Raw genomic sequence first — 13,451 nt, forward strand, 5'->3', positions numbered from 1 at the left:
GCCACTGCTCCTCTCTGTCCCGCTGACACAAACCAAGAGTCTCTGTGCAGTCTCATGAGCTTTACCACAGATGGCAATGGAAGTATGAGCCACCAACACTTTTCCATGAGCCTGAAGGGATGTAGCCTGGCTCAAGTTAATTAGGTGTAATTTTGAGTTTAGCAGCACTCACACCTCATCTGGAATTATCTCCCCCTCTCCAGTGTGAAATAGTCAAGGCCATGACTCTTCATGTCCAGCCCCAAAACATTCCTGCAACAAGGTAAGGCCCCTTTTCTCAGCTTGCCCTAACAAACCTCCCTCACCCTGCCCTGCTCATGCCCAGTCTCTGCAGAGCACTCCCAGCACCATCAGGGCATCCAAGACTTTCCAGATGAGTCCAGAACAGGCTCATTTTCAATTCAAGTGTCCTTGAGGGACCCATGACTGGGCACAGATCCCACATCTAGCCAGGCAAATTGTCCTACCACCCACCCTGTCTGTGAATCACCATTTGGAAAGCCTAAGTTATAACCTTCCTTTCCACATTCTTTTAGCAGCTTACAATGCTTACATTCCTGGCCCAAACTTATATGAATCATAGACCTATTTCCCAGGTTGGATAAATTTGCATTTTACTTCCAATGATTCAGAGACTCCTCCAGCATGAATGGTGTTGAACTCCAAGAACTAAGATGTCATTTTGGATCATAATAAGTGACTTAAAATATATGGTTTCCTACTTCCTTGGGTCATTGTCATATAGTCTTGACATATTTCTATTTCATTTAGTTTCCTTCCAAAAGGATCACAGGCAAGGCATAGCTTGAAAATTAATCAATGAACCTTTATTATGCTAACCCTTAATAGAGTTACTAGTATGTAGGAAATTAAACACAAGTTTTTTTCCCCAGAAACTGTTTATTGACAAAACCTCATCCTTCTGTGTCATTCACATTGCTACTGTCCTTTCCTGACATCTACTCCTTCTTAAAGAACCACAAAAGGGATATTAAACACAATCTTCTTTAAAAGCAGTATTTCCACTAGACATAAGTCAGATGATTCAGAAGTTCCTATTTTTGGTGCAAACTTCAGTGTGTTGAAGATCTTTGAGTAGTTTAGCTTCAGCCCAAATTGCCTCCCATTTCCATGTCAGATGGGACATCTCCTCTCTTGAATATTTGCAGTAGATGCTCTACTTAGATATATAAAAATGTGAAAAAACAAAAGCCTATTGAGCCTCCAGAAATCCTATGAACTGAGTCACTAAAAAACCCTTTACAGGCCTTTGTAGTCCTACAGGCAGCTCTCCCCCTAAAGCTGCAGGATGGAGCTCTGAATCAACAATATTGCTTCTGCTTTCCTTTGTCTTTCAGAGTTTGGCATAAAGACAGACTTGTTTATGTGCACGTAGGGAAAGTAGAAAGCATAGGAAAGATAACTCAGCTAGGGGCAAGCCTTGGTCATTATTTGGGCCACTAGGCAATGGGGTTGAATTATGGCTTGCCATGACAGTATCCTAAATAACTGTTAGCAGGAAATATTATCATACATTACAGAAACAATTACAAGAGTTAACCATTTGGAAAAGGAAATCATGCTGCTGAAGAACTGCCATTCAGCCACCACAGCTCACATTCCTCAGATTAAAATAGAATTTTCAAAGGGAGAAGACGATAAATCAATCCAAGTTTATGTGCAAGTAATGCAACATGTTTTTAGGGTAGCACACACCAAAACATATGCATATTTGTGTTGCTGATTTGCACAAACCCATTCCCATAGGATGAACATTCGTAATTGGAAATGAGAGCACAAATGGCCACTTAAATGCCTAAACCCCAGCTTGAGTAATTGTGCATGCACACACATATCTGTTTTTCAAGCACAACTGCATCCTTTCAATCCTGGCAATCTGGATCAAAATGGTTTCTATTAACATTATATATGCATCCACATGCATAGAATACTGTATCATTTGGACCTCAGAGTTTTTGGCAAACCTCAAGGCTAACTCCTTATTCTGGTTTCCATGAGGTTTAAGGAAGAATTAGCAATGACAGAGTTGTACCTGCACCATTGCTAGTTTGTGGAGAATTAGATATATGCTCTTTAGGGACCAACCCATCTGAGACTGCATGTAAAACTATGGTTTCAGAGCTGCCACATGTGTTTCTCAGAGATTAATAAAATACTCAGGGAAAAACACAAAACAGAAGGGGGTTGATTGCACCTAAGTGATTTATTTTCTGTGCTTTGCAACATCTGCTGCAGACTTGGTTGCCACAATTTCTACCCAATGGCCTGAGACCAGAAACCCACAGCATTCACAAGGCAATAGGTCCATCAGTTATGAAAGAGCCAAGTCCAAAAGGGGCACAGTAAACAATGCCTGAAAGTAAAGCAGGTGCTTTGTTCTGGCACTCTGAGACCAAAGTGTAACAAATAAACTTCTGTCATCAGTCCGCACTGTCAGAACAGACACTCATGAGTTAAAATGAGAGAGAGAGAGCTATGAACACTGTTCATTAGAGAATGATCCACTCCAGGTGGACTCCAAAATTGTGTGGGATCTGCTGCTCCAGCTGGATCCCTACAATCTATGGGGCCTGATGGGATTCATCTTTGAAGAGCTACTGATATTGGAAAACCCTTCTCAATGATTTTTGAGCAGTCTTGGGAATCCAGAGAGGTTCCAGATGACTGGAGACTGGAAATGCTGTCCCAGTTTTCACAAAGGGCAAGAAGGAGGGCCCCAGAAACTACAGGTCTGTCAGTGTCACAGGTTTGGGTCAGATATGAGGAAAAAGTTCTTCACCCAGAGAGTGGCTGGGCATCAGAACAGGCTCCCCAGGGAAGTGATCACAGCACCAGCCTGACAGAGCTCAAGAAGCATTTGGACAATGCTCTCTGGCACACGGTGTGACTCTTGGAATGTCCTCTGCAGGGCCAGGAGCTGGAATTGATGGTCCTTATGGGTCTCTTCCAACTTGGCACATTCTGTTATTCTGTGATAAATAACAGCCCTGAGGTGGGCTTTTGTTTTGATAAGAAATTGTGTAATGAAAAGATACACTTGATTTGAAGTATTTCTACTGTTTACAGCAACAGAGTCTTTTTCTTAATATTCTCCTTTTTATTTACATTCCCAGCTGTATTTCTGTTATGAGCCTGAAAGCTCAAAGCCATTGATATGGACACTATTTGATTTTTGAATAGACTGCATGCTGGATGGGATTACATCCCATTCAGAGCTGTCTTAAGATAGACAGAGAAGTAGCACAGTTCAAGGGTGCCCTCACCTGCATGTCAGGGAAAGCAACAGAAATTATTGTGACTTCAAACACTGAGCTGTTCTCCGCCTGAAATCCAGCATGTGCAACAGACCAGACAACAAAGTTATTCAAAAGTAAACTCTCTTTTGTATAACTTGCATGTTCTGGAGGGGAAAGAAACTATTCTCCCATCATCTTTGAATTGCCACGTTAAGCCTCTACATGGGTTTACCCCAGGGCACTTGACAGGTAAATCTGCAGACTTTGGTTTGGCTATTCCATGCAGATGGTTCAACCCACAAAGTGTCAGCTGCCTTTCCAGAGATCTCTCATTCTAACCCCAGAGATGGTATTTTTGTGATCTAAAAATATCCATGAGAAATATAGCTCAGTCTTAATCTCCCACAGCTCCTTCTACTTTGCGTTCAGACCTCGTGTTGCCTCTCTGCTCTCACAGATGTGATCCAGACCTGCTTTGGCTAACATTATATCCATCTAAGCATAGAATTCACTGCTACTCAAACGAGGTGCTAGAGATTTCAATTATATAGACCAAGATCTATTAGAAAATTGGATAGGAGATCACCAATTTTTTTTCACATCACTGGAGCAAGGACTTCAAGTCATCATAGTGCACTGTAGAAGTGACTGATTAGTGCAATAAACTACATGGCTACATAAAGTCTCTTTCCCTGGTTCTTCTCATTTCTGAATGGTATTAAAATAGTTTATGGGTGTTCAGCTGCTTTGCACTTTACACCCTCTTATGTGCCATAACTGATAGAGGGAAGACAGAAAAATCATCACTTTTTTAATCTTTGCCTTTTGTTTTTATGCAAATGACCTTTTGTTATCTAATAGACAATGAATACAGGAAATGTTCCTCAAGAAGTAGGTTTTCATTAATGTCATTCCTGTTACTGCTGGCAGAAGACACCACAGACCAGAGCTAGAACTGAGAACCAAACTTCTGCTTTAGGCAATGCCCCATGAGAGCCAGGGTCCCTGGGAGGACTGGTACTTCCCTCTCCATCAAAAGCTGAAATTATGAGCATTTTCGGAGAAATATGGGGTAACGTGAAACAGAGAAGGAAATTACTACTAGAGATGCTGTCATGGAATGCATCTGGAAAGAGTTCTTGCCCTCACACCTTGTTACTGCCTGGTAAAAATACCCTCCCAACTAAACAACAAAACAGCATTACATGAAGATACTGACCTGATTATGGATTGTTATGGGTGTATATTTAGCAATAAATCCTTTTTTCCTACCAGCATTCCATGAAATATATACATATATACACGCAGAATAGAATGTCAGCTCTTTTCCAACTGAAATGAGTCCTTAAGTCTTTGCTATTTCTGGCAGACAAACAAAAGCAATCAAAAAGGTGATTTAGGACCTAGACTACATTGTTCACTACCACTTGTATTTTGTGTTCTGTTTCCCCAGACACTGAAGGATCCTACTTGGGATATAATGCAACATGTAACAATTTTATATAAGGACACATCCACTGGTGAAATTCAATAAGCCAGCTCTAAAGCACTACAGAATAGTTTCTCACTTCTGCACAACTCTGAATATAGCAGAATTTCCAAAGAATTTTACATCATAAATCACCCATATTTCTATGTAGAAAAACACCAGCACAGTTACCTGAGGGTCCCTACCGAGGTTATGATTTCATGGAGGTAGGATGTGTTCAAACACTGACCTCAGAGTGGTGCAGTGTGCACAGACCCACTGGAGCATTTTCCTTGCCAGTGTCATCCCCTCCTTCTTTATTTTCTCCCCTCAGCCCAAACCTGAGCTATAGAACTTCCAGAGCCCTTCAGTTTTTCTACCCCTTCAATGCTCAGAGCTACTTTGCAGCATTAAAACTGTGCTGCACCTTTTCCCTGACTCCCAGCAGTGCTGTTCATTAGGCTGCAGAAAAGGTTTTGGTTTCTCACCCTCTCATTGCAGTATTGACTCAATTTTCTGGTTTTTATTTTCTTGATGCTTCTGTGGGACATTCAGCTGGGTTTATGAAATTAGGATGGCAATTTGCTGAAACCACTGGAGCAAATTTTGCCCGTGTAATTACCCAATTGCAATCACACAAGCCATGTGCACAGGTAAACAATTCAACTTCAGCTGGACCTCTGTAGGTACATTTTTGCACAGCAATTTTGAAAGCATAAGCTCTCAAATGAAGCTTATTTTTGTAGATAAGGCTCTTCATCACTTTTCTACAAACACCATTTCCACTTGCCAGTCTGTTTCCCCAATCCAAGGTCATTTTACATCCCCTCTCATACCACAGTACTTCACCAGCTTTTAATGTTAAATTTGAATAACAGATTCCAAAGAGAGGGAAGGGGAAAAGTGAGAGAGAAATACAGAAATAAATAAAAGAAGTTAAAGAACAATATTAGCCAAAATACAACGCTAACCCAGCCTAGAATTTTTAAAAGTAAACTCATGTAAAATCAGCTTTACACTTGCAAAGCTGAGCTCCTGATTTTTTTGTTCACAAGCTTTCAAAAGTTTCAGTGCATATTTCACAAAATAATTATGTGTTTTAATACTTAAAAGGACTAGAAAGCCACATAAAATGAGAAATGTCACTTGGAACTCCAGGGATGTCCAGTTTTCATGGCGAAAGAAATACTGCCTGATTTATTACACAGGGTAATACATGAAGGTATATTACACGAGACAATAACCTTCATTCCCAGGCAATTTCAGCTTTCCAGGTAGTGTGGATATTGCAGTAAAGTACTGGACATTCTTCATTGCATCTATAAAAGTGAAGTTTTTACAATTTCATTTTGTGGACTTCTCTTTCCCCATCCTATGAATAACAACTCCATCTCTGCATCTGTAGCTTCCAACAGGCTGTAACTCAGGTAAACAGGCTTGATCTTGAGATGGGTGGCCAAAAGAGCCTCTTTACTTATGATATTAGCTCAACTCCAAAATATTCAGTTTGGATACCAGTGTTTGATGCCTACCACAATCAGCTACCAGGTACCATCCAAGTTCAGCAGCAATTACATCTCAGTGTAAATTTGCTTATGCAGCCAGCTGGACCAGGCTTTGCATACAGGTCCTGGGAATTCCAAGAAGGTATAAAGAGACTCCTGATTTTTAACACATTTCCCCAATTCTTGTACGGATGATACTGAGGATCCTTCACAAACTCTGATCAGGTGGTTGTGGAAGTCATTGCAGCAGGATACTCTCCCTGTGCCAGGATGTAATCCTGAAGAAGAGCTGCAACTACAAAGCTCAGAGCTCCATGAAGTGCCTCTTGCAGGCAGGGCAGAGATATTGGGTCAGGCTGCATGGGAGCCAACAGCCCAGCATTCTGTTCATCCCCACCAATCCCAGTCCTGTTCATCCCCACCAATCCCAGTCCTGTTCATCCCCACCAATCCTAATCCTGTTCATCCCCACCAATCCCAGTCCTGTTCATCCCCACCAATCCCACTGCCCAGCCCAGCATCCTTTTCATCCCCACCAATCTCACTGCACAGCCTGTGGCACTAATGCACCAGCCCCTAACAAGGCACCAGCTGCTCCTTGCCTTTCTCTCTAGAGAGCCCAGCACGGGCACAATTGTGATGGGAATAATATCCCACAAATGGGACTCAAATAAGCATAATAACAAACAAAAGGGATAATGACACACAATCAAGCTAACAAGAATTATAATATAATTCAATCATCTCATTAACTTTACTAAAAGCCAGCTTTGTATACCAGTCTCCTGGCTCCTGAAAATGTCTTCAAAGGAGTGCACACATCTGATTACAAACTCACATCATCACTTAGGGAAACAGACACGAATGCAGAACAAAGGGACTCCTTTCTGAGCCTGTGGAACAACCTGTTCATATCTAATATTCATGCTAACTTGAAAATGCAAGGTAGAAGCCATCCAAAGTGAAATCGTTCCCAAGGCTAGAAACTGAAGTGTTTTATAGTCCAAGGCAGTAACATCACTGAGCCCACACCCAGTGGTTTTTTTATAATATTTCCAGGTGACCTTGCATCACCAGCATAAATTGTACAGGAAAAAGCACACACAACTCACTGGGCACCTTTACTGTTTAAGAGCTTACAAAGACTGCACATCCTTTGGCAATTGGCAACTGGGAGACTGATGAAACATGGAACAATGCCTTGGATCCTTCCAGTTTTTAATATGGCCATTAACTAATTAGATTTCACGACCGTTTAGAAGACAGATGATATCTCAATCTCCATTCTATTAGCAAGAACAATATGGTACTTCCATGAGAAACCTGACAGTGAGAGAGTGAGGCTCTAGAATTTAAACAAACCCAAGATCCTGCCCACACCACACTTGTTAGTCAAAAAGTAGCAGTTGTGTTGGTCATTTGTTAGGCTGGACACTGGGACAAGCAGTTATGAGCAACAAATTGTGTTCACTCTCTGGGTCAAACTCCTGAAAGCACATGGGATATGCTGAAGATAAAAGGAACTGTAGTAAAGCACCCAAAATTTCAGCTATACTGCTTCTGAGAAACAAAAGCACCAAGCAATAAAGCCAACTACTGACACAAGGCTGGTGCTGAGTCCCATAGACAATGATATCACACAGGCTCCTGTTTTAGAGGCTCAGGCACACTATAAATTAGGTGAGGGTGTTAAAACAACAGCTGGCTGCTAATTAGTCACAGCCCCCCTCAGCAGGGTATCAGCAAAGTGGCAGAGAACATCTCGAGTAAATTAAATTTTAAAAAATCCTACTGCAATCACTCCCCTGACAGACCCTTCCTTCATCTCCCCTCTCAGCTTTTTATTTATTGTAATTACTTTAGTAATAAGATTTGTTTCCTTGTTATTATATATATTACCATGTAGGGCAACAACAACAACAACAACAACAAATAATAGCTGGGAAGAGTTATAGAGCTTATTTATCTCCTTGGCTGTTATTGGGCCGTTGGGTGGAGAGAGAGATGAGGAGGTGGGGGCCTGGGAAAAGCAGTAAATAGAAAAGAAAGCATATTCCTCGGGAGCAGAGACATATGGGGGCATATTTACGAAGGAGGAAACACTGACAATGAATGAATAGAGCTAATAACTCAGGGGGCCCAGCAGCCCTGGCTGATAAAGGAAGGAATAAACAATCCTGCACTGGAAGTGCTGTCAGAAGGGAGAGTCCTGGGGTGCAGCTGTCTGCAGGGGAATGTTTATCACACAAGGAGAGCCAAGGATGGGCTGTCACATCAGCACAGCACAAAGGGCCTTGGATGAAACTGGGGCACCCCCCGCAGCAAAGGAGAACTCAGACAAGTGTGTGGTGCAGGGCCAGACACCATTTCTGGTTGTTCCACCAAGGAACAATTCACAGAAATGAGAGCTGAGAAATACTGCAGCTCATATTTTATCTCGTGCTGTGCAGGCACTAGCCACATTTGGTACCCTAAGCTCTCAAATCCATCACTGCCCTCTCAGTGGAAGGCAACAGAAGCAACACCTGAGGCACCAAAGCAGAAAAGAGCGGTAAAAATTCCTTCTCCATTTGAGGAAATTTAGCCCACACTTCATACGCACCTCCCAGAGCCACCAAGTATTCCAGTATAGATGTTCACAGGACTTGCATCTTTTTCATTTCTGAGGTGTTAAGGAAAGCACCAGTGCACACTCTTGCCACCTTAGAATGTGCATCTCAGAGCCAGTGTATGTGAGGGTTGAGTCTTTCACAATTTACAAAATGCTCTTTTCTTAACCAAATATGCCTTGCCTTCCACATATGCCTACCCAACTACTTTTGGCAAGGTGGTGACAATTTAGGTGCAGAACTTCTGAAGAAAATGCGGGTACAGACTCATAGAGCATCTGTCAAAGAGCAGCACACGACTCCTGTAACACTTCTCTCCTAGAGAGAGATTCCATTAATTCAAAACCACTCCTTTCCCAGCCTGCTCACATCTCTGTGCTATTCTTAGAGAAACACACACATCATAGATTAACCAGTCTGGAGAGAGCCCTTGGAGTGTGTTTGCAGAGTGCATGGCACCAATTTAGAACTAAACTCCTTCAACCCTCCAACCACAGAGAAGCAATAAAGAGAAGGAGGGATGTCTGCAGTTGTACAGCTTTGTGTGACATCACCTCAAGATTTAGTCCTTAAGGATGCAGTTCTGCATCATAAACCAACTCCTTAGAACAGCCATTAGCTTTTTTCTCTATCCCTGATCCTTTCTGCCTCTTATTGCCCAGAGAACAAAATGTGTCCATTCAGGAGAGTAAGCATTAATACAGGAGAGAAAAAGGTCATTTATACAAATAGTTTGTTTGGGTATGGAGACAAATGTGCTTCTTTTCTCCCCCTTTAAAATTGTCCCTCCAAACAGAAGGCACCAGGTTCCAAAGGTTAAGTGGGAGCACACTCCTTTATTCCTTTGCAGTGTTTGAGAGTGTGCAGAGAAAAACTGTTCTAGAAGGGATTTTAGTGGGCATTTCTATCTCTTTATTTCAGTAATTGTCAAAAAACTGAAGCTTTTCTCTGATAGGTTTGAGGAGGTAATGAGCAAAGCCCCTGAGCAAACAAGGAACAGACGGAGTAAATTGAAGGGGAGGGAGCTCCAACAGAGAAACAGAAAACCCAGCACCTGCCTTACCTTGGAGAAGCAAAGCTTACTCAGCCTGTGCTGGGGGAGGGCAGGTGCAGGAGGGAACAGGATGTTTTTTAAAACAGGTAAAGAATAGTCCATGGCTATATTCCAAAAGAAAAATCAGGATTTCCTCTACCTAGCTGCTACTATGGTTACCCCACGCCTTCGAAGAAATCATGCCACATAAATTTCCTTAATCTAAAAAAGACTCACCAGCTCCCATCTCCACTCATTGGATCATTAAATTACAAAATTCATCAAGTTCTTTTCAATGAAAAGCCTCCTTGATTCAACAAGGACAGAAGAATCAAGTGAGAGAAGGGAAGCAACTGCTCCTCTGCAATAAGCCAGGGGACACGGTTGTTGCAAACCCTGCAAGATCCCATCACCAGGTCAAGGCAGCAGCCACTGGTGGGATGTGACCATGATGTCCTGCCCTTGCACTGGGCAACAGTTATTAACTCACTTCCACTCCATGAACACCCAAAGTGACCAAATTCTGCTGTCTGCAGAGAGGAGAAGATTTGTTTTCCAACAAACAAAGTGCAAGCCTACCTTAGCATAGTGCCCTCTTCAAGGTTTCACACAATATTTATTTCAGCTCAACATATTAGGAGGAGAGTTGTACCTTTTCCAGTCATGCACAGGGAGAGGAGAGATAGTGTGGGGAGGTAGGGAGGGTATAAGGTAAAGAATGCAGAAAGAAATCAATATTTTCCAAGATCAGATTCAGCATCTCTTAGGAAATGTGTGGGAAGGAAGATTGAAAAGAAGGTGGGAGAAGGAGGAAGGTTCACTATACAGAAATATTTCTGTGAAAATTTAAGAAATCCTTATTCATCCTCCCCCCACCAGGTTATACAAAGCATTAATTACAGCCAGTTTTTCCCAATCATATCTTCTTTGCAGCTGTATTCTGCCCTGCTGCTTTAGCAGAATGAAAAACCTCCATTTGTCAGTAAAGATCCTGTTTCTCCAGCACCACTCTAACACTCCTTCCAGGGAATTGAGAGATCTGACCACAGACACTACAGAACCACATGCACCTGACAAATGCAGGACAGCAGGCCATGTCTCAGATTTGTGTTTTCCACACAGGACTGATAGCAGGATGAATAAAACACGGGGCAAAGGCAATTTTCCCAGCACAAACATTGAAGATGAGACCTGCTGGGCACACAGACAAACCTCAGAAGAAGCACAAGTCACAACTCACTTGCCATGGATGACTCCATCAGGATTAAGCATGGGCACAATCTTGAAGATGAAACATTTCCTCAGGAGCTCAGCAATGGGATCACTGCTCACCAGGAACTCCAGGGTCCCCTTCATCACCCAGCTGGAGTTGCTCTCACCAGGGTGAACACGGGCTGTGAGAAACACGTAGGGACGGCTGCCTGCAAAACAAAGCAAAGCAGAACCAGCCCTAAATTAAACAGGACTTTTCTCTGAATAACATCTTTGCAAGTGGATTTGACTCCATTTGAATTTAACAATTTAACAACTGATTTAACAATCCAAAATGTATTCTAAGGAAAAGACAACCTTAGATATTCCAGATATTTTCTCAAGGTGCTATTGATAAACTGATCACAGATTTGGTCCTCAGAATCAGCCTGTTTCATCCTGATCTCTCTGTTTATTCTCTGATAACTTACAAGTATTTACATGTACATTAGAAAGCATTCTGCAGGTGCAGGTTGCTGCCTCTCCAAATAGCTTCACCATACTTTCTGGCAATTATTGAAAGTTTGAGCCCATCAAATTTTGTTAAGGTTTAAAAGGCAGTAAGAAAATATTTAATTTTCTAAGGTCCTGCTCCACTTTCAGTATTTCACCATTAACAATTCAGAACTTTCTAAATATCTAAGCAGATTTGCCCACCCATAAGGTGCTCCAAGGAATGAAAGCTGCCTGATCTCTGGAAATAATTTGTGTTGTAGAGTCAAAATAATAATTAATTGAACTAAACCAATACAATTAAAGAAAATGCACTAACATGTTCACCAGAGCTGCAGAGGTTGAGTACTCAAACCTAACTATTATTTCATAACAACACAACAAAAGGTAGAAATAACAATGCACATAGCTAAGGCAAGCTATTATTTTTGGTGGACTTTTTCAGTTTTATATAAAATAGATGCTCACTCAGATTAGAAAGGCTGATTTTCAGAAGTTGCAACTAGAAGAGTTCATCTGTTTCTAGCACTACTTTCATGCATGGAAAACTTAAGCTGTGGCAATTTGAGGTAGGGGAGGGGATCTGGAAGGTTGCTTTAAAAAAAAAAAAACAACAGTAAATTGAATTTTTACTAAACAGATCATTGATAATCTCTACTGAACCTATTTCAAAACAGACTTGCAACTTAACAGCAAAAGTTTCCTTGTTATCAGATATGTTATTTGCTGTTCCTGTGAAAAAGCCACTAAACACATTTGGTCTGGCTACAAGCCTCCAAAAACTCTCAGCATACATATGCTTAGAAGAGACCAAGTTTGACAGCAGATTCTTTGAAGATCCCATCTGTGCCGAGCACACTTCAGGGATGGGCCAAGGAAACAGGAGAAGGCAGAAGGAGACACCTGCCAGGCACAGAAAATAAAAGGAAAGGAGAAAGCAATTATCTGTCTTAAAATGATCCTTTTGTGAGCATTCACTACCACAAGTCAACCTGACAGATTTACTTCAGTGAAAGCTTTATCTGTCAGGGCATCACAGCCATGCCAGGGCAGGTTTGTCCCACTCAATCAGGCGACAGAGCTGAGGCTCTGTTCCCCTCGTGGACTGAGGGCCCCCAGCTGACAGGACTGGGAGAGGCAACGGGACAGGATGCAAAACCAAAGGCATCAGCTGAGTGCCCTTGTAAACAAATGCTGAATTAGCACCTTACACACCTTTGCCCTTAGCTCCCAAAGCCATCCTTCAGTTTCCAAGTGCTTTACAAATCATTAATCCATCATAGTAAAACAGGGAGGTAGAACACCATCCCCAAAAATACAGATGGTAATAAAGAGCTGTTTAGCTGTTTGTCTGACCAAGAAAAGGCTGTGTCAGAGCTGGGAATACAGGTGAAATTTCTCATCCCACATTCAAACAAGAAATAAGCATTAATTTCTCTCCTTAACTGTATATTCTGCACAGTTCTGCTCAGTATATACTCTACAGCATAATTCAGTTACATCACACAGGGACACACTCAGATTTGGGAATAATCCCACATCCACACTTCCCTCTTAAGCAGCTGGTGGGCACTAGAACTGCACTCCCAGCTCAAAGAGCTCATACAGAGCAATCATGCTCTGGTCCAGTGAAGCAACTGGGACTCTGTTTCTCAATAACCCCATATTAGGCTTTTACCATTCTTACACCTCACCATACTGGAGGGTTGGTGCATTTTCATCAGTGTGTGCTCATAAGTGCCTTAGGCACTTATGGACTGCAAAAGACTCCTTTAGCTCCTGCAGAACCAGCCTTTCTGATGTTTTCCCCCAGAATTAGAGTACACTCGTTCTATTCTTCTCCAGTTAATTGTACATTACCATCTACCTTAGTAA

General features: G+C 41.9%; 1 protein-coding gene across 2 annotated transcripts in view; it reads right to left on the reverse strand.

Moving 5' to 3' along the window:
* Window positions 1-13,451, reverse strand: part of AGBL1 (AGBL carboxypeptidase 1) — a 265,892-nt gene that overhangs the window by 150,782 nt on the left and 101,659 nt on the right. For both annotated transcript variants that reach the window (XM_083870758.1, XM_083870757.1), the window contains one exon: window positions 11,113-11,293. In XM_083870758.1, the coding sequence (XP_083726884.1) occupies window positions 11,113-11,293 (181 nt within the window). The remainder of the gene's footprint in view (window positions 1-11,112; window positions 11,294-13,451) is intronic.

Source organism: Zosterops lateralis, assembly GCF_965231275.1.
Source record: "Zosterops lateralis genome assembly, chromosome: 13".
NCBI lineage: Eukaryota > Metazoa > Chordata > Aves > Passeriformes > Zosteropidae > Zosterops > Zosterops lateralis.